Source organism: Theobroma cacao, chromosome 1 (assembly GCF_053813885.1).
Source record: "Theobroma cacao isolate CCN51 chromosome 1, ASM5381388v1, whole genome shotgun sequence".
Classification (NCBI taxonomy): Eukaryota; Viridiplantae; Streptophyta; class Magnoliopsida; order Malvales; family Malvaceae; genus Theobroma; species Theobroma cacao.
Window position 1 is genome coordinate 3,949,683 of NC_142639.1, and position 18,087 is coordinate 3,967,769.

At 33.2% G+C, this 18,087-nt stretch overlaps 2 protein-coding genes and 1 long non-coding RNA gene across 4 annotated transcripts; 1 reads left to right on the forward strand and 2 right to left on the reverse strand.

Annotated features, from left to right (window-relative positions):
- Positions 1-512: 512 nt before the first annotated feature.
- LOC148764441 (putative xyloglucan endotransglucosylase/hydrolase protein 6) lies at positions 513-2,286 on the reverse strand. The gene is made up of 4 exons (XM_088809805.1): positions 2,037-2,286; positions 1,814-1,914; positions 1,498-1,694; positions 513-1,235 (listed from the first exon to the last, which is right to left on the reverse strand). The coding sequence occupies exons 1-4, from the start codon at positions 2,215-2,217 to the stop codon at positions 845-847; spliced, it is 870 nt and encodes a 289-aa protein (XP_088665931.1). The 5' UTR covers positions 2,218-2,286; the 3' UTR covers positions 513-844.
- Positions 2,287-9,775: 7,489 nt separating this feature from the next.
- On the reverse strand, positions 9,776-15,365 carry LOC18611360 (uncharacterized). Of its 2 annotated transcripts, XR_016025304.1 has the most exons (4): positions 15,219-15,365; positions 15,058-15,142; positions 13,320-13,392; positions 9,776-10,095 (listed from the first exon to the last, which is right to left on the reverse strand). It is a non-coding gene; the product is annotated as an uncharacterized LOC18611360 (long non-coding RNA). The 2 variants fall into 2 exon arrangements; XR_001926184.2 differs by lacking the exons at positions 9,776-10,095; positions 13,320-13,392 and adding an exon at positions 14,164-14,477.
- A 582-nt stretch (positions 15,366-15,947) lies between these two features.
- On the forward strand, positions 15,948-17,839 carry LOC18611359 (EPIDERMAL PATTERNING FACTOR-like protein). The gene is made up of 3 exons (XM_007047580.3): positions 15,948-17,002; positions 17,111-17,145; positions 17,259-17,839. Exons 1-3 carry the CDS (start codon positions 16,900-16,902, stop codon positions 17,505-17,507), a joined length of 387 nt encoding a protein of 128 aa, XP_007047642.2. The 5' UTR covers positions 15,948-16,899; the 3' UTR covers positions 17,508-17,839.
- The last annotated feature ends 248 nt before the right edge of the window (positions 17,840-18,087 follow it).

An 18,087-nucleotide genomic window follows, 5' to 3' on the forward strand; every position in this document is an offset into this window, starting at 1 on the left:
ATTTTCGTTCTCTTCTTTACCCATGTATAAGCATTTAAAACTACCAAATTTAAGTGAGCATGCGATTTGCATATCTCGACCTAGACACATTTCATGCTCCAAAACTAAGCCAACGGCACTCAGTTTTCAATTTCGACCTCTCATAATATGGACGAGGTCGATGAACCGAAGACTAAACCTTCATCTGGGACCGTGAATGTGGTGCACATGCTTAATCAAGAGCCTGCTTTATGGAATTTCCGGGACCAAATGGATCAAACACTGGCCAAACATTCAAGAGCAAAACAATACATCGCAAAAGGGGGACCATTCACAAATCAATTAAAAGCAAATATTGAAGCACTATTGAATTTCCTGCCTGCAGTGTGTCATTTCCTTCCAATAAATCTATTTTGTTGTTTTGTGTCGCTGTGAAGAACCCATAAAATGGATCGACCATTTTCTTCTTTTTGAAGGCAGCCAAAGATTTTGGCCTTAGGCCTGAGAAATGAGAATTGGATGCTACAACAATGTAAGAAGATAAAAGTTTAAATTAATAAGCAATCGTTTTGGCGAAGGCATTTTTTTGGCACAAAATGCCATGCACCAAATACAGACAAATAGATGTCTACAATGAGAAATTGACTTTGCCCATTCCAGGAATCCCATCTTTCACTTCACAATAATATGCTCACAAGAGTAACTTATTCCCCTTTATAACCCAAATTTTTTGCATGGCTCTCTTCAGCACATATAGTATATATTGTACAGAGGGAGGCATGTACGTAAAGTATGACATGAAACGTATGTATATCAAATATTCTGGACAGTTGATATGGGATGGAACTTTGGGATAGGATTAATTTTAGATGCCTGCCATGCACTCCGGCGGGGTGACTGGGTAGCGGGACTTGTCGGTGCAGTAATCGTAGATCATGTGGTTCATGCGAACCCACCTGTATCTTCTAGCTTCCATGGCACTGAGGGCTTGATAAGCAGTGCCCTCCCACCAGTTCCTAGGGCTCGAGGCACAGTTCGCTGGCCCTGGCACAGGACAGCCTTCAATGTCAAAGTCCTTGTAGTAAGCTAAGAAAGGAGCTTTGCTCCAATCAATTTTCTCCAGGCCACCCCTTGTTGCCCAATCATCAGCTTCCCACAGTGTTGAATACACCCCCATAGGCTGGAACTTTGGGTAGGGGATATTTCTAGCTTCATTGTTCTTGTAAACTCTGATTGGCACGTCATCAACATAATACCTGTAAACATCAACCAAATTTTAACAACCCATTAATAAAAACCATGGGTCAATTTAGCACAGCTAAATACTCGTATCATTAATTAAAGTCACCCCAATTAATCATGCTTGACTTTATAGTGTCCAATAAAAAAGTTGATATAACTTTTACTGATATGATAGATATCTCTCTCTCTCTCTCTCTCTCTTTCTTTCCTCCTCTCATTGCATTACCATACAAGTGTCGGCTATGTTTCTTATTTCTATAGCTATACTGAACTTACACAATATGATGATGGTTCCACATAATTGTGTAAGTATGGAAATCTGCAGCAGGATCAAACCAAAGGTTAACCCTTTGTTCCCTGTCACCCTTTCCATGAGCATATATATTGGTCTGGACAGTATAAGGCTGCCCGCTACGATTTCCCAGGAACTCGAAATCTAGCTCATCTCTTACATTATCTGTATCAGAATTCATCTGCAATCCAAATTAAAAGGAAAACCTATTAAGAAGCTGGAAACTTAGTACTGTTAGAGAACTGATTCCGATATTTGAAAATAGAGAGTTAAGTATTGAAGATTATATAGCATATATACATAAAAGGCGGTGACTGTTCCGGCGGAGTCACCAGGGATGAGCTTGATCTTCATGCTAACACGTCCGAACAAATACTGTCTTTTGGAAGCAAATCCACAGCCTGAAAAAAAAAAAAAGAACAACAAAAATTATAAGGGTAAAACATCATGATTATCCAATTTTAAGTTTTATATACATAAAATTTTTACTTAAAATAATAAGTGACCCCACGAAAAGTGTAACCTGAGTTTTGGTCTAGAAGAAGTTGGATGGCCCTCCCTCCATCGATTTGCCTAATGTGGGAATCAGACCAAGTGATTCGAAAATCTTCAAGAAAAGTGGCTGGTCGGCCCGACACAGAGAGTGAAATTGCAAGAATGCTAGAGAAAAGCAAAAGAGAAGCATTCCTCAAAGCCATAGTCATATGTTGAGAAAAAAAGAAAAGAAAGATGAGAGAGAATTATTATTACGTTTTGGTTTGGAGATGATAAGGGAGTCTAGTGTATATATAGGTGGGAGATTAAAAGAGAGAGGTCTGATGTGGACTGCTGCATTCAAATGGAAAGAGCCATCACAGCTTAGCTTTCCATCCAGCTAATGGCAAGCCGTCATTTGGCCCTACCCAACAGTTTTTATCTTGCTTCAGGAACCTGATCTTCATCCTAACTTATGCTTCTAGCTCTATAATTTTTCATGCATCTCAATCCTTTTTGTTTTCATTCCAAACCAAATTAAGTTATTTCCACATTATTAGCTTTCTTCCTCGTGAGAAGTCATGATCAATATACGCAAAATCATGAAAATGTAGTGTTACTATATTCTATTCTTCTAACAATTTTTAAACGCAAAGTTAAAAGTGCCTAACATCCTGACTCATTCGATATTATTGCCATATAACATCATCTTTCGTATAGTTTTAAGGTATAGAAAAAGAAAAGGTGATTACTCATCGATTAGATTATTTATGTTTCCATGTAATTGAGAAGTATAAGCCTTTCATGGAGTCATGATATTTCCATCCATGGAACTGATTCGGCTTGAACCTAACAAAGTCCAGACAAGCACTTTCGCCACCAAGCTCTGCCTAAAAATTTTGGTCAACTCGCCTCTCGGACTTAATGCTGTAGCCATTCTCATCCAATCATCCTTCTCTGATATATCTGTAGACAGCCGAGAGATTGCGATTGATATGGAGCGGCCGGTTGTCGGGATCCGCACGGTTCAGGCCCCACCACCAATTCTGGGGTCTCATCTTATAGTCTGGGCAGGGCCTGGACTTGTTTTTGCTCTTAATTGTTAGCTCCTAAAGCATGCGTTGGAGATGCAACTGATTGAAATAATCTTTTGGCATTGGAATTTCATAACAAACTTTAATATCGGACACGTGGCCGATTGAGTACCAATCAATTACTATTACAAATAATCTTCACTCCTTGTAAATGTAGAAATATAGTACTGTAGTTCTTCGAACATAGACAAAGAAATGTTTTACATCAGACCGAGGGGAACCTGACCGACTGCGGCCAATTTAAACTTGAAAACAGACAGTGAAAGACTTGAGAAAACTGAAGACCACAAGACAGAGATCATTCTTTCTCTCCTTGCATTATTGAAATCGAACAATCCTGGGACTCACCAAACGTTGGCTGCCACGTGGTGGTGACCTCAACCCATCCTTCTTTTGTTGATTTCAGAGCCCAAAGTGCAGACCTTAGCTTCCACGTGGAGGGTTATGATTGGAAAAAGGCCTTGGAATGATGACCGTGGTCTGTACAGAGTGGAGACCTCTATCGACGTGCACGTCGGAAAGGTGAGAAAGCTTAGCCAACAATCACATGACTTAAACGAGATTAGCGTATTTAGTTAATGTTTAATTAAAGCGATTGATGAATTTTGTTAATTAAGTAATAAAAATAACAGTGGTGACTGGTGAAGTTCCTTCTTCTTTAAATGATTATATATGAAAAATTTATAAGAATAATAAAGGAAGTAATTTCCTTATCCAAAGAAAAAAAGAGAGGAGAAAAGAAATTAGTTAGTATGTTTTTATTATTTTTAGTGTATAAGAAATCAGTTGGTGGGGGATATTTTGGGCCATATATGACGGCAAAGCAAGATTTCCTGCAACAACATGTGAAAATCTTGGTTTTATTTAATGTTATTTTATTCTTTTCTAGCATGCTGGAGAATCTTTGTTTAGTAGTTATCTCTTATCCGTTCGTGTTGTCTGCAGATTTCCTTTTACTTTTCTTTTTCCATTTTTCGATTTTTATCTCTCCACATAAAATTAAAATGGAATAATAAGAAAATAAAAATCTTCTGATTTTTTTCTCTTTCTATTTACAATCAAATAAGATAGATAAATAAATGAAGTCTGCCAATTTCATAATCAGGATTAGGAAGATAATAAATGTGGACTGCCTTTGGTATTGAAATTTTGTCCGTCATAGCATTCATATCTGCCAATAATTTTCAACTGGGGCTACCACACAATTACCCATTTGTGCCTTCAATTTTTTTAAATATTTTAAAATCACAATATGACTTTTTTAACTTTAAACAATTCATCAATTGGATAAATAGAATATTTAAACTCAAGTTTTCTTTTTGGCTATTTAAACTATTATCAACTAAATTAGCAAATTTGAAGCTAGCGTAAAGATTTCAAGTCTGAGTACTCTAGTGCTATATGTTTTGAATACATTTGCGCATAAGTACATCTTAAACTTTTTGTTGAAATAATTGAGTAATAAATTTCCTCAAAATGAGTAGTTAAAAATGTTTGTGCTTGCAGATAAAATTAAAAACAAAATTGTCTCTGAATTTGCAAGTAAAGAAAGAGAAAGAGAAGTGGGGAGAACACATGTACTTATTGTACACATATATCTTTATGAGAAAATTAACTTAATTTTAAGATCTGTTGCACCTGTTACACGGTTTTATGGTTAAAATAATTACTGTTTGTGCAATAAATTTGGCCTCCTTTTGCTTCATTAAATTAAAAAGAAAATGGATATGGTGATAGAATTAATTTTCTGGCTGTACATCACTGATTAAAACTTAAAAGATGAACTAGTTCTTTGAAATGAGGTTTCTAATTAAAGCTAGGCAGCTTCCTTGTTTGTAATTAAAAAAAAAAACGCATTTTGTTGTCCTACTATGTTATGGGCCAAAACTTTAACCTAATTTTGTATGATTTTAAACTTTAAAAATAGAGTTTATAAATTACGAATCCACATTTTTAACTTAAAAAAATTAATAGGTGGTGAAAAATCCATATTATATATATAATACTCACTTTATCTTTTATTGATGTGAAATTCGTAACAATTACATCTGCCTTTTATTACTTCTAAGTAATACCATGTTTCTTAAAATAGCCTACCCTCTTAATGTTGATGGGAGTTTTCATTCGGTTTAAGTACGATAACAAATTCAATTTGACATTTATGTAATTTTACCGTCAATTAATATATAAATATGCTTTAAAAAATAACTCAACCTCTCTAAAGTTAAAAACCAAGCTAGGTATGGTTTGAAAATCAAGGGAATTGATATTCGATTATTTTTTCTCTTGTATAAAGAGGGTTTTTTTTTATTAATAAAGTTATGTAAAAGGTTATAAATTTGTAAATCATAAGCCTAATTAAACCTTCAAGAAATGCCTCATGAAGTAAAATAAGATGAAAAAAATATACAGGAATATATAGACAATAACTATATGATGCATAAAAATATCATATAGTTCCTCCACACAACAATGCCATCATCTTTTCTTGGTCAAACTAACAAGTAAGGTCAGTCTTATTAATGGCAAATCGAAATAATGCAGCTTAGCTTTCTCCAGTTCTGCTCCAATAATTCAATGGATCTGCATATATATAACTATCACTTGATTATGCAAACACTGGCTCAATTATTTTGAAATTAAGACCTTCGATGGACAGAAGGTTTAATGTATTTGTTTCTTGCCGGTAATTGAGCATGCTGGATTTGACAAAGCAACAACAATAAGAGGAATCTTGCAGATTATGGCAATTAAGGTTCTCCTCTTTCCTTTTCGTTATCACAATTTGGACCTTTCTGATAATGATAACACAAAAAAAAAGTTTGTCATAATTAAGAGATTCAAGTAAAAAGTAGCTAGTTGGAAATGCCGTTGACCTTCATTCTAATTTAATTATTATTGGCATATAAATTATTTTTCAATCTTTTCCATCCTTATGGGATTTAGTACTAGTTGATAACCACAATCATAAGTTAATCATTTTTTATCAAAAAAATAATTATATATATAATTTCATATTATATAAAATAAAATAGTTATTTCTGAGTTTATAAACATTACCTTTTTTCGATCTCTATGTACTTTGAAATCTTTATATTAAAGATCTTAAATTTTAATTATCGAAATATCTTGAAGATGGCACATCAAAATCTTGTTAGTATACTTGCGGGTAATAAACATTAATAGCAATCAAATTTAACAAATTAGCTAGTGAATTTGAACTGAGAATGGTTCCTTTTGCCCTGATCTGATCATTTTTCTTATGTAGAAATAGTTTGACAAGGTCTTGTTTGTCTATCTCTAACGTACTGTAGTTTTCATATAAAGGATGCCAACATTAATATTTAAGAAGATACAGATAAAATTGGTTACGGTGGTCCAGACACTAGAACAATTGCACGAGTGGATGGCATTATACAAATCTACGTGTATTGATAAAATTCGAACAGGTATTTTAATTTTTTAAAAGACAATTTGAAGAGGTATTATGTCAACATCGGCCAGGTACGCTACATTTTTGAATGGTGGTGATGCATGGTTGTATGAACTATGAATTTTATGGATCTAAACTTAAAATATAATAATACTTCTACATATAGAACTATTGGCTGTCTCGTTGATGAAATCTTTTAGCATAATTTAATGGGTTTTTTCATGAGTAAATACTAATTATTTATAAGAGTAATGTTCTTTTATCTAATTTTTGATTGTCCGATTTCTCTTAAATAGTACGAGTATAATAAATAATAACTTTAAAAGCATTTATTTTTTTAAAAAAATCGGATTATCAAAAACCATAATTTGTGGGCTATGCTGGGGAAGCGCGAGGAGACTGGCATTATCCAACAAGAAGATAATGGAAGAACCTCATGGCTTCTGCAATACTATGATCTGTAGTTTGATGTGAATGCTTGCTTGCCTTATTGCATTGGCCAATGTCTTTCTCCCTTTGTGTTAGTTTCCCTTTAAACGTCGACAAGAGAATGGGCACCCACATGCTAATGGATAAGAAAAAATAGCCACCATTTATTTTGAAGGAATTGAAGGATAATTATGTTGTAACTATATTGCCATTATCATGATGTGCATACCTTAACCACCCTCTGATTAGTTACATGGTCTAAACAACCGTGTTCTGTTGTAATCATGCTTTATTTGTTTATGTAATAAACGACCGACAGTAAGCTTTTGCCCTGTCATCCATTGTTTAAGTTCAGTTTCTGTCTTGTCCATCAGTTCATGGCAATGTTGCTAGCTTACTCGTAGCCTCAAACGTTAATTAGCCAAATTAAGTGCACTGCTCTTTATTAATTATTATGGTTAGTTTTGCTAACTAATTAATGAACTTAATTGATCGACGTCGTGTGTGACTTGTGCAAACACCATCACTTTATTTTGGTTTAGACTACTAATTAGGAGTTGTCATTTTATAGAATTACCAAATATTAGGTCTTTCATATGTAAAGGACATATATATTATATCTTTGACAAGTTTTTTTTACATAATTAATCTATTTTTCATGCAAAATCATAAAGAGGATTAATTTGATCTTATCGGATAGTTTTTTCTAAGAGATTTAATGGGATAACGATAGGAGAGATAGGGACTTTGACACCATCACAGTTTTATGGAATGGCATCAAATCAGGCAATCTCAAGATGACAGCTTTCTACACCAAATTAAGTAAATAGAAACTTCTAGTATTAGAAATGTCAAGGTCACAACAGAAAAAAAAATTTAAAAATCAATCATCTCCTTGGCAACATTGCTGCTGAATCACAAAAAGGAGTACTTTATTGTAAAATTTTGAAGAGAAAATGAGATCGGGCATAAATTCACTAGAAAAGCAAATAAGCTTTTGTGTGGACTCTTAAGCATGCAAATTGATTCGCATGAATATGCCATGGTTTGAATCTTTTGAGTCATTAGGAAAGCAACGCAAGTCATGAAGAAAGACATTGAATGAATACATACATATACATATCTATATATATATATATATACTTCTATTTATATCTGTATTTAATTTTCTTCCCATGCTTTGTGTTTATTAATTTAAATGATCACATATCATATAATTAATCCATTGTGTGCTAGCTTTTTATGAATTTAATTGAATAATTATTCAAGGAAAACGTACTTAAACATTTTTTAATTATTATTAAGATCGTGCTAAATATTTAAAAATCGGAAAGGAAAGAAATAAAATAATAATAACAATATATGTAGATAATACACGAATTAGTCATGTCTATTAATTGTTATTATGCACATAGTTTTATACCTCATGTAAAAGATCAATGATTTTCTCCTCACCATCATACATGAATGTGAATTACCTAAAGCTCATTTAATGTGCCATGGTAATTACACGTGCAGGCAGGCAGGCATGCACACGCTCTGAAAGAGACCGCTGAAACATCTCTTAAATACAAAGACTTTGGGCTGAAATGATTGGTCAATCATTTCAGACATTTTTCTTCTCTCTCTCTTTTCTTGTTTTGGTTTGAAGCCAGCCATTGGCCTATAATCATTTAGGCCATTGAGAAAGAATCCTATTAATAGCTGATTTCCAGGCTTCTGCCAATTCAACCTTTCAATCTAGGGAAGTCGTTGAGGGGTTTATATATATGCCTACCCATTCAACTAAAACTTTTGATAGTTTTAGGTACAAATTATTACAAGGAAAGAAATTGGGAAATCTAGGAATCTATAGAAGAAATTTCTTTCAACCTAATTTTTCATAACCATTTCTATTTATTAACATAATGGTAAACAAAATTATATTATCTATTTTAAATTAAAATATTTATCTTAAAATTTAACATCATATTGACCTCAAACATCATTAACAAATGTGGTTGGGACAAGGTTAGGGACCCAATACCTTAAATAAAAAAGTTGCACCAAAAACATATAGCCTAGAGTCGCGGTAAGTGGTCCACGACCTCCTTTTATTTCGTTTTCGATTCAGAGGCTAGGTTTGGTTCATTACTCTATGTTGTTTTATATATATGTAAAAGAAGCTACTATTTTGTTATATCACGTGCTATATAGTGGAGAGGATTATCCACTGACCTTCTTTGCAATCTCACTAAGAAAATGCCATTAGCAACTTGGGTTTCGACTTCAACCTTCTTTTCAATTCCTTTCTTTTTCACTTTGAAAACCAACACCAACAATGGGCTTTTCAAAAATTTTCAGACCCACGTCAAACTAACGTGGACGTACTAGCCTTTTCTTAAAAATATTTTCAACTTAAGACTTTTTCGTGTATGTCAAGAATAAAATCAGCTTAATGTGACGAAGACGGGCAATTAATAATAATTAAAGATAAAATATGCTGGTACAATGTAGCAGCAGACGAAGTAGACCTATGCAAAAATAAGCCAAATCTAGGAAGGAAGCATAAGAGTGTGTGGTCTCTCTTTGACATTTCACATATGCCAAAAGAAACTGGGGCCATGCCATGACAACAAGTCATAGAGTGTTTCAACTCCATTAAAATGAGTAATCATATAATTCAAACTTAGTCTAATTAATTAATTAATTAATCCTATATTGGTTATTAATAACCATAGAGTCTGATTTCATATTATTTTAAACCTCGAATTCGTGGCTTTATATGTGAGTGGCGCTTCCAAGAGATAAAACTCGATTTGCAAAAAAAAAAAAAAATTAACAAAATATCAATAGCTGTGTGGATAAGTACTTTAGAAGACAACGAAGGGAATAATATCAGCAACTCTTTAAAGCGCTTAACATCAATGCCTTTCTCTGACAATTTTATGTACTTCCTGAGCTCATAGCCACACAATCAAGATGAAACAGAAGAATCTCTCATCAGCAATTTCTTGCTAGTAATTATCACCATTATTATGCTAGTAATTGCCATTCTCGTTTCTCTTTGCCTTCGTTTTCAATTTTCAGCATAAAAACATAGGCATGTCAAGCTCACACCCGTGAAGAATTGTTTTCGAGACACTTTCGGTCGCTTCTTGGTTCTATCTCCCCTGTTTTAGAGGTATCGAAACAAGCACGTCATGTCAAATTATGCAGGCTTAAATCAGATTTCATTTTCCAAAAAGATGATGCCAATTTCACATCCATCTATAGTTTTAAGTATTTGTATTTCGTGAATTTTGGTAATTTAGGATTCTTGAACTTGTAATGCAAGAATACGAACCTAGTTCCAATATCTTATTCCCATGATGCAACCACCAGGGGAAACCTAGAACTTTCTTTCCCCAAATTTTTTTTATATACAGGAAGAGGACTCTGTGGCTCTGAACTTATGGTGCATTTGGTATGGAGAATAGTTATGCTATTCTCTCTCTATTCTCATGCAAACTCTATTCTCTTATTTAGTTGTCAAATAAAATGAGAAATAAGAATTCCTCATAAATAGCAATTCTGTCAACTTGGGTTTAAGTTTGGAATGGGTAATACTTGTGCCCCCTTAGTTTTATCTATTCCGTGACCCATGGAATAGGTTTAAAATGTTTAATGACTAAAATACACTCAATAAATTTACAAAATCATAACTCTGTTCCGTATAAAAAGTTCTAATATTTTCGCTCTCTTTCTCCTCTCTCAGTCGATCTTCCACCATCTACCCCTCCTCTCTCTCAGCCGCTCTCTCACCCGTCCGTCTTCCCCTCTCTCTCAGCCGATCTTCCCCCGTCTACCCCTCCTTTCTCTCAACCGCTCTCTCACCTGTCCGTCTTCCCCTCTTTCTCACTTGTCTTCCCCTCTCTCTCAACTGCTCTCTCACCAGTCCGTCTTCCCCTCTCTCTTAGCCGCTCTCACTTGTCTTCCCCTTTCTCTCAGTCGCTCTCACCCGTCTTCCCCTCTCTCTCAACCGTCCATAGTCTAGGTACTTGCTTCAAATCCTTCCGGTAACAAAATTTTAATTTAAGGGTTTTTATTGTTATTGTTGATCATGAGATTTAATAGATATGATTTACTTGTAAATTTAGGGTGTGAATTATATGAATTTTGATTCTTAGTTGTTGGAATTTATGGGAAAAAATTATGGTTTGAATTTTATTTCATTTTTGTTGATTAGGGATTTTAGTGATAGAAAACAATTGGAAATTTTGGTCAATTTTGGTAAAATTGATTTATTATTGGGTTAATTACCGCCTTAAGTTGGTCTTGTGCTTGATTTTAATAAATATAGATTTATATCTAAAAAAATAGATATATTAAATTTTGGGAAAATTTTGGAGTAGTATTTTCTCACGTGGCCTAAGGAATTTATTGACAAATTAATTTAATTCCTATTAGAGACTAGTTTGGCATCATAATATTATTATACTTTGTTACCTAAACCAAAAGGAAAGTCTATGTCCAGCAAACTAGTTTGCATGGTGGAATCATTAGTTTAAATATTATTCATTTACCTTTACTTAAAGCCAAGTGTAAAAGGGATAATAATAAGTCAAGTTGCAAATTCATGCATATAAGGCTTAAAAGTCATGATCTAAGGCTAGCTGCAAATTCAGCTATAAATTTTAATTGTTTTTCACATGCAAATTATTACCAGTAAGAGATAGCAAGCAGAGCATGAAATTGGCTTACTCTTAAAAGTCAACAATTATAAGTGAAGAAAAAAGCTGGTACAAATTTTATTCCCCTTTTGTAATATATTGATCGTATGTATAAAATTTTTCTAATTGTGTAGAAATCTGTTCACAATGTGCATTAGTGTCAAACTTTTGCGGGTTCTTTGAATTGATTAATATATAGATATATATAACATAATGAACTTTTATTTTGTCCAACATAAACTCTTGCATTTTTATTTTGTGACATATAAGTCTTTGGACAATTAGAATTTTGCCTCCTCAGATGGTTAGGAATTTCGTAAAGGTAATTTTCTGATATTGTAACTTTTTGACACTTGTGGTTGATGTTGATACTAATTATGAGGTTCATTAACAAGTTTAAACCCTTTTGAGTTGACCGTTGTGTTAGTGGTTGTATAAGAGTGATGTTATTGTAGCGATTTTATTGGTTTTATACATGTTGTAAGTTAGTATAATAAGATGAATATTCATCCATTACTTTCAAGGTCAATGTATTTTTGTAAACTAGACCTTATCTTTTGATTATATGTAATAATATTTTCATCTAAAAGGTATTTATAGTATTACAAGACTCTTTTATTATTTATTACTTTTCATGTTAATATGCACTAGTTATACTTGTAAATTTTCATTTTCTTCCTAGAGATGGAATGCTTATCTAAATTGAAAGACAGTTTATTTCTCTCTTTGCCATTTATGTTTCCTCAGCACCACATGCTGGGTTCAAAGAAATGATTTTCTTCTTTTTTTAAAAGGTAATATGAATTTGTATTTAATATATCAAAAGACATAATTTACATTTTTTTTAGGAAAAAATTGAAGGCCATCTTTCTATTTTCAAATATATGATTTTCTATTTAATATGTCAAAAGACAAAACTTACTTTTTTTTTAGAAAAAAATGACAGACTATCTTTTTAATTTCAAAGACAAGCATCTATTTAATATATCAAAAAACATGATTTTCTATTTCTAGTAGTTTTTTCATTTTTTTCCCAAATATTTCTCCTCCAATATTTTTTCTTAACACAAGTGTAAATGATTCATAATATGTGAAGAATTGACTAAAAATAAACATTTATACACAAATTTAATTGATTATGATGGAGAAAATATAATATAATTATATTTTATTTTAAAATAATTATCTATTTATAAAAATATGTGAGTAAATTATAATTATTTTTAGTAATTTGGATAAAATATAATTATGATGGATAATTATCTTTTGGGATAAATGTGTATTTAAATGATAATAAGGATAATTTAATTTTTAATGAAATTAAATGTTAATATGGTCAAGGGTATTTTTATCTTTTTATCACCTATTCCTTTTTTATTTTAATTTTATTTCTACCAATCAAACACTGCAATAAGTCATAATAGCAATTTCTGTTTTATTTCATTCATAATACCAAGCAAAATAATAATTATTCTATTCTATTCTTACTTTATTCTATTTTCACATAATAACAATTTTATTCCGCGAACCAAAGGTGCAGTTAAGGTTTCTGCTCTACTAGTCCAGTGATTAAAAAAAATCTACATTTGACAAAGTAAATACAGGAGTGAGGAAGAACCCCCCCTGCTAAAGAAAAGAAAAAAAAAAAACAAGGAGAGAAAAGGGTTACATGATTGGAATATTACCTGACTGGATGGCAAAATTGTAGACACATCGTGACGCGAATGATATCCATACACAGTTTACCATCATTATAAACTGCATAAGCCATTTAATTGACCAGCAGGACATTGAGGAAACTCAAAAAATCAGAGTAATTGTATAGATAAATATATGAGCATCAATGGTGAGACAATGACCAAGAAAAAAAAAACAGAGAAGTCCTGAAAATATGCCTCCAATGTTAGGGATAGAAGGCTATTTTAAAGTGTTCAACATGGGAATACATTAAACAACTTGGGCAAAGTCCTTTAAGTTCATTAACTTGGTTAACATCAATGATAATTAGTGAGGAACAACATCACTCTTCTTAGTAAACATGATTGTACAAAAGTCTTCAGAATCACAAAACCAAGAAGTACATCAAGTTACTTGCCGGTGAATAACACGTCTAATTTCCTGTTTTCTTCCCTTGTTTTAGTCCTTCAGCTCAAAACATCACATTTTCTGATTGTAGACGTGATTATGGTTGGCTCTTTCCCACTTCTAATTAGTAAATATAAAAAAGCTCTTTCCCTCTACTATTAATCAATTTGTCTCTTTTTTGGAATCCTGTTGTAGGATGTTATCTTTTGCTTACACTGTTGCAAGGCCAAAAGATAGACAGGCATCACATTAATGGAAAGCTGTTTGTAGCACCATCCTTTTTGATCTTTTCATAATACTCCAAAATAATCTTCATTTCCACCACATGTCCTCAATTCTACTAATACTTATCTCTTCTAAAATCATATAAATCTTGGCAGCAATGATCTTTGATCTGAATTTCTCACATAAATAAAAGAAAAAACAGAACCTTCCTGCCTGATGATAATAACAGAGAAAGTCAAACAACGGATAATATATCCTACTGAAATTTCAACCCTACTTGACAAGCAAACCTAAAAGTATGCCATCAATTTAACCACCAACTGATAATTGAGAGATCATACAGAACTAAGTATATATGTTCCATGAGTTAGAAAGGAACTAGGATCACAGGATTTCGAGATGATCCACTCCGCATAAAAACAGCAAGAAATGCCATCTCTTTAAATATGTAGTAACAGATGAGATTCTTTCCCTTCACTATTTTCATTCTCAAGCATCAACTCTGAAGAAGTACAGATAAAGGATGAAGGGATCTGTGCAATAGGAATCGAACGACAAAATGACAAATTGAGGAAGCTTAAAGTAGGTGAATTGTTAGACACAAGGAAAATGATATTGTATCAAGAGGGAACACCAAAAACCAATTTGTAAAGACAAGACTAGGAAGAACTGAAGGTGAGTCTGATAGTTTAGTTATTTTGTGATTTACGAGCTGCTGGTATTGAAGCCTAAGAGATTTTCTCCCTCTCTTCCAGTCATGGAAGCCCAGACTCAGATAGTTCAGATGATAGCACATATCCCACGTGCAGAAATTAACTAAATGACTGAAATCTCTGCAGGATATATGCTACTCTATCCTCTTTGTATCCTTGACAGTTAAAAATGGTTTGCAATGGAAATTATACAAAGAGAGTCATCTTGAGCTAACTGCAGACTCAGTCGAGACTCCTTTCAAACTAAACATCACAATCACAGAAACACAAATAAAAAACTAAACATTTTTTTCCCTTAATTTCATCCGAATTGGTAAAAAAATAGTGAAAAAGAATTTATCAACAGAAAAATGAAAAAAAAAAAGAAGAAAAAAAGAAACTAAAATTGAGATTAACATACCTCCCCAGTGAGTCTCATCGGGGCCAAATATAGTGGCGCTCTAAACGAACAAGTTTCCATCACACAACGGACTGGCGCTACATCCCTGTAATTAAAATTGGTAATCTTGTAATTAAGAAGGTATTACGAATCTGTAATGTAAGTGAGTTGAGATATTTAACCTTAACCTCCAGCAGTTCGTTAATTATGGATTTGAGATCGGACAGCCGAGCTGATGATGACATTATTCAAAATTTCTGCTCCCCAGATCTAATACAAATGTAAAATTTGGAAAACCAAAAGAACGAAAATGCTCTTTTGGTTTTTTCTTTTTTTGAAAAATAAATTTTATGAATATTTTTTCAAGGTTAAAAACTTGGGTGCAGGCCCGTAACTGTTTGCCTGCATTAGGTTTGATTTTGAGCCCATATAATGGACCCTTGAAACAAACACGACCAATGTTGGTAGCCTTTTTTTTTAATTTTATTTTAATAAAATCTAAATGCATCTACTGGAGAAAAAGTTTACATGTTACTTGTAAGAATTATTACAAATATTGTAATTAATAAATATAATTCAAAGAAAAATGAATTTGAAGTACCATTTGAATTATATATATATTTCCATTATTTGCAATAGACTTGTTTATTTATACACAATACTTTTCACTTGTAATTTCATCCAAATAGGTAATGTAAAATGAAGCAATATATTTGCTAAATTTTAATGAATTCAATCATCAAACACACACCATAATGGATTAGAGAGGAAAACTTTTATTATGCACAATATTATTCTTAGTAAATAAATATAAATCGAAATTCAAGCATAAAGTAATGCCATGACTATCTATATAGTCAAACAAGAGGTTGCAAATAGAAAAAAGAAGGAAAAATAGCAATAACATTATTCATGGGGAACAGAAAAAGACTATGGAAAAGATACGGAAAAAATGATCTATCAAGATTCAAGAAGAAAAGAAAATCGCATTGGATTGTGCAGATGACATGAGCCCATCACATGTGATTAAACCATCATGATTGAAGAGAGATACGAGGAGAAAGTATTTATTAGATTATTATGTTCTCTCTGTTCTGTTTCCTCAGTGAAAGGAAAGAAAGAAAAGAAAAGAAAGGAGGATATGGCGTGATGAGTTGGAACTGCTCAGAGACGAACTAACCACCACAAGAAAGCCCAAAAGAACAAACTTCAAAAAAAAGGAACAACTGTAATTGTTATATATCAAAGGAAAGCGAAAACCCAATTTCCCACAGCTGTTATTTCATGTCCGTTTGTGGGAATTTGGTGGCGTTTCTGGTGTTTCTTTGCTGTTTTGGTTCCTAGTTGTCCTTTTAACACCTTTCTTTTCCTTGTCTTCTCAAATCTCAAAGGCTTCTCTCTACTGTCGTTGCCGCTATCTGCTGCGCGCTTCTGTTTGCTTTCACCCGTCCGTTTTTGAAAATCTTTGTTGGTCTTGTAGCTTAAGGGGGCTCAAGAAACGAGGTTATAAGGTTCTTACCCTTTCTGGGTTCTCTTCCTTTCTTTCTTTTTCTTTGATTTCTGCATAACTCATTTGTCCTTCCACGTTCCATCATTTCAACAGAGAGCGAGATAACGCTTATATTATTATGCTGTCATTCATTCACTGAACCAGTCTCTTGTTCTGTTATAAAGTTACTATCCCTATATCCCATTTTGCCACTTTGCTTTCCAACTTCCAAGCGTCCAAAATGCTCATTGAAGAGCTTTCTATTTATTATATTTGAAGTCTCTCTCTTACGCTCATTATTTCCTTTTTCTCTTCAGTTTCTTTTTCTCGCTACCGTTTGCCTCTTTGGCACCCTTTTATTTTTTCTTTGCAAAATGGTTTGTAGTCACAGTTTCATATTTTTCCAGAGACCTTGCTGCTTTTCCCTTCTTATTCTCTTGATTTTAAGCACAACCCAACTGAGATACAAAGCTGAAGGTAATTGATCATCTATTTCCATCGCAACCCAAGTTTTGAAAAGTTTGAACAACAACAATATTTTACCTGGTTTTGGGTAAATTTTCTTATTCCTACATGTTTTTGCAGGCAGACCAAATCCCAAATCTGATAGCTTTTCCCAGGTGAGCTTGCAGTTTCCAACTTTCCCTGCCTGAGAACAAAAACTATTTCTTTTTCTGAATAATATACAATGAATGCTGAGATGATTTTCTTTTTTTCTTGTTACTTTGGATAGACAGTAACTGACGAAAAGGCGATATTGAGAGCTCAGATAGGTTCAAGGCCGCCAAGGTGTGAGAGAAGGTGCAGCTCATGCGGGCACTGTGAAGCCATTCAAGTGCCTACAAATCCCCAAGTCCAAAATGGTAACAGGAATTCTTCAACATTACTCTCTGACGTTGCCTATGCAAGAGGAGATGGCAGCTCCAACTACAAGCCCATGAGTTGGAAATGCAAATGCGGGAACTTCATCTTCAACCCCTGAGTAGTTGCCCGAACAGAATTTTAGGTTCTTGAATACCCATTTTTGAACCATGTAAATCTGTGTAAGAGAATATTAGTATCATTACTATTATTTTTTTGCTTAGTCTTTTATTCTCTTGCTTGTGAGAATCAGATAATTGATGCTGCATCTTCTTACTGCTATTCTCTTTATCTGCTCAAGATATATTGTAATTTCTTGATTACCAGAATGTTTGAAAGTAATCATATATATACATACTACTAGCATTAGTCCATAATCAAGCAAAGGAGCTTTTAAGATGTGCTTGAAGGTGGCAAACTGGCAATGCAGTGAGTATTGTTCTTTTCTCACCATTTTTTTTGTTTTGTGCATACGAAATTCTCCCTTGGACCGTATATTTGTACGCGTATACGGTTTATATATATGTTAAGGGATGCGGTTTCTTGTGCAAATCGTTATGACGCCTGAGTATAATCACATTGTTTTGTGAAGTGAAAAAGTTTCGAAAAGTTACTGTGGCGGTCCAGAAATGAGGGAAAAACACAGAAAAGTTTTGCTTAGAATGTAGACAATGATTTGGCCTGTACAGTTTCACCACACG

Bases quoted from the DNA above. Each gene is read 5' to 3' on its own strand.
- LOC18611359 (XM_007047580.3), top strand. From the start codon at position 16,900: ATGGTTTGTAGTCACAGTTTCATATTTTTCCAGAGACCTTGCTGCTTT. The intron at 17,003-17,110 runs GTAATTGATCAT...ATGTTTTTGCAG, and splicing joins ACTGAGATACAAAGCTGAAG to GCAGACCAAATCCCAAATCT. The intron at 17,146-17,258 runs GTGAGCTTGCAG...TACTTTGGATAG, and splicing joins AATCTGATAGCTTTTCCCAG to ACAGTAACTGACGAAAAGGC.
- LOC148764441 (XM_088809805.1), bottom strand. From the start codon at position 2,217: ATGACTATGGCTTTGAGGAATGCTTCTCTTTTGCTTTTCTCTAGCATT. The intron at 1,915-2,036 runs GTTACACTTTTC...TTTTTTTTTCAG, and splicing joins TCTTCTAGACCAAAACTCAG to GCTGTGGATTTGCTTCCAAA. The intron at 1,236-1,497 runs GTAAGTTCAGTA...TGATGTTTACAG, and splicing joins TGGAACCATCATCATATTGT to GTATTATGTTGATGACGTGC.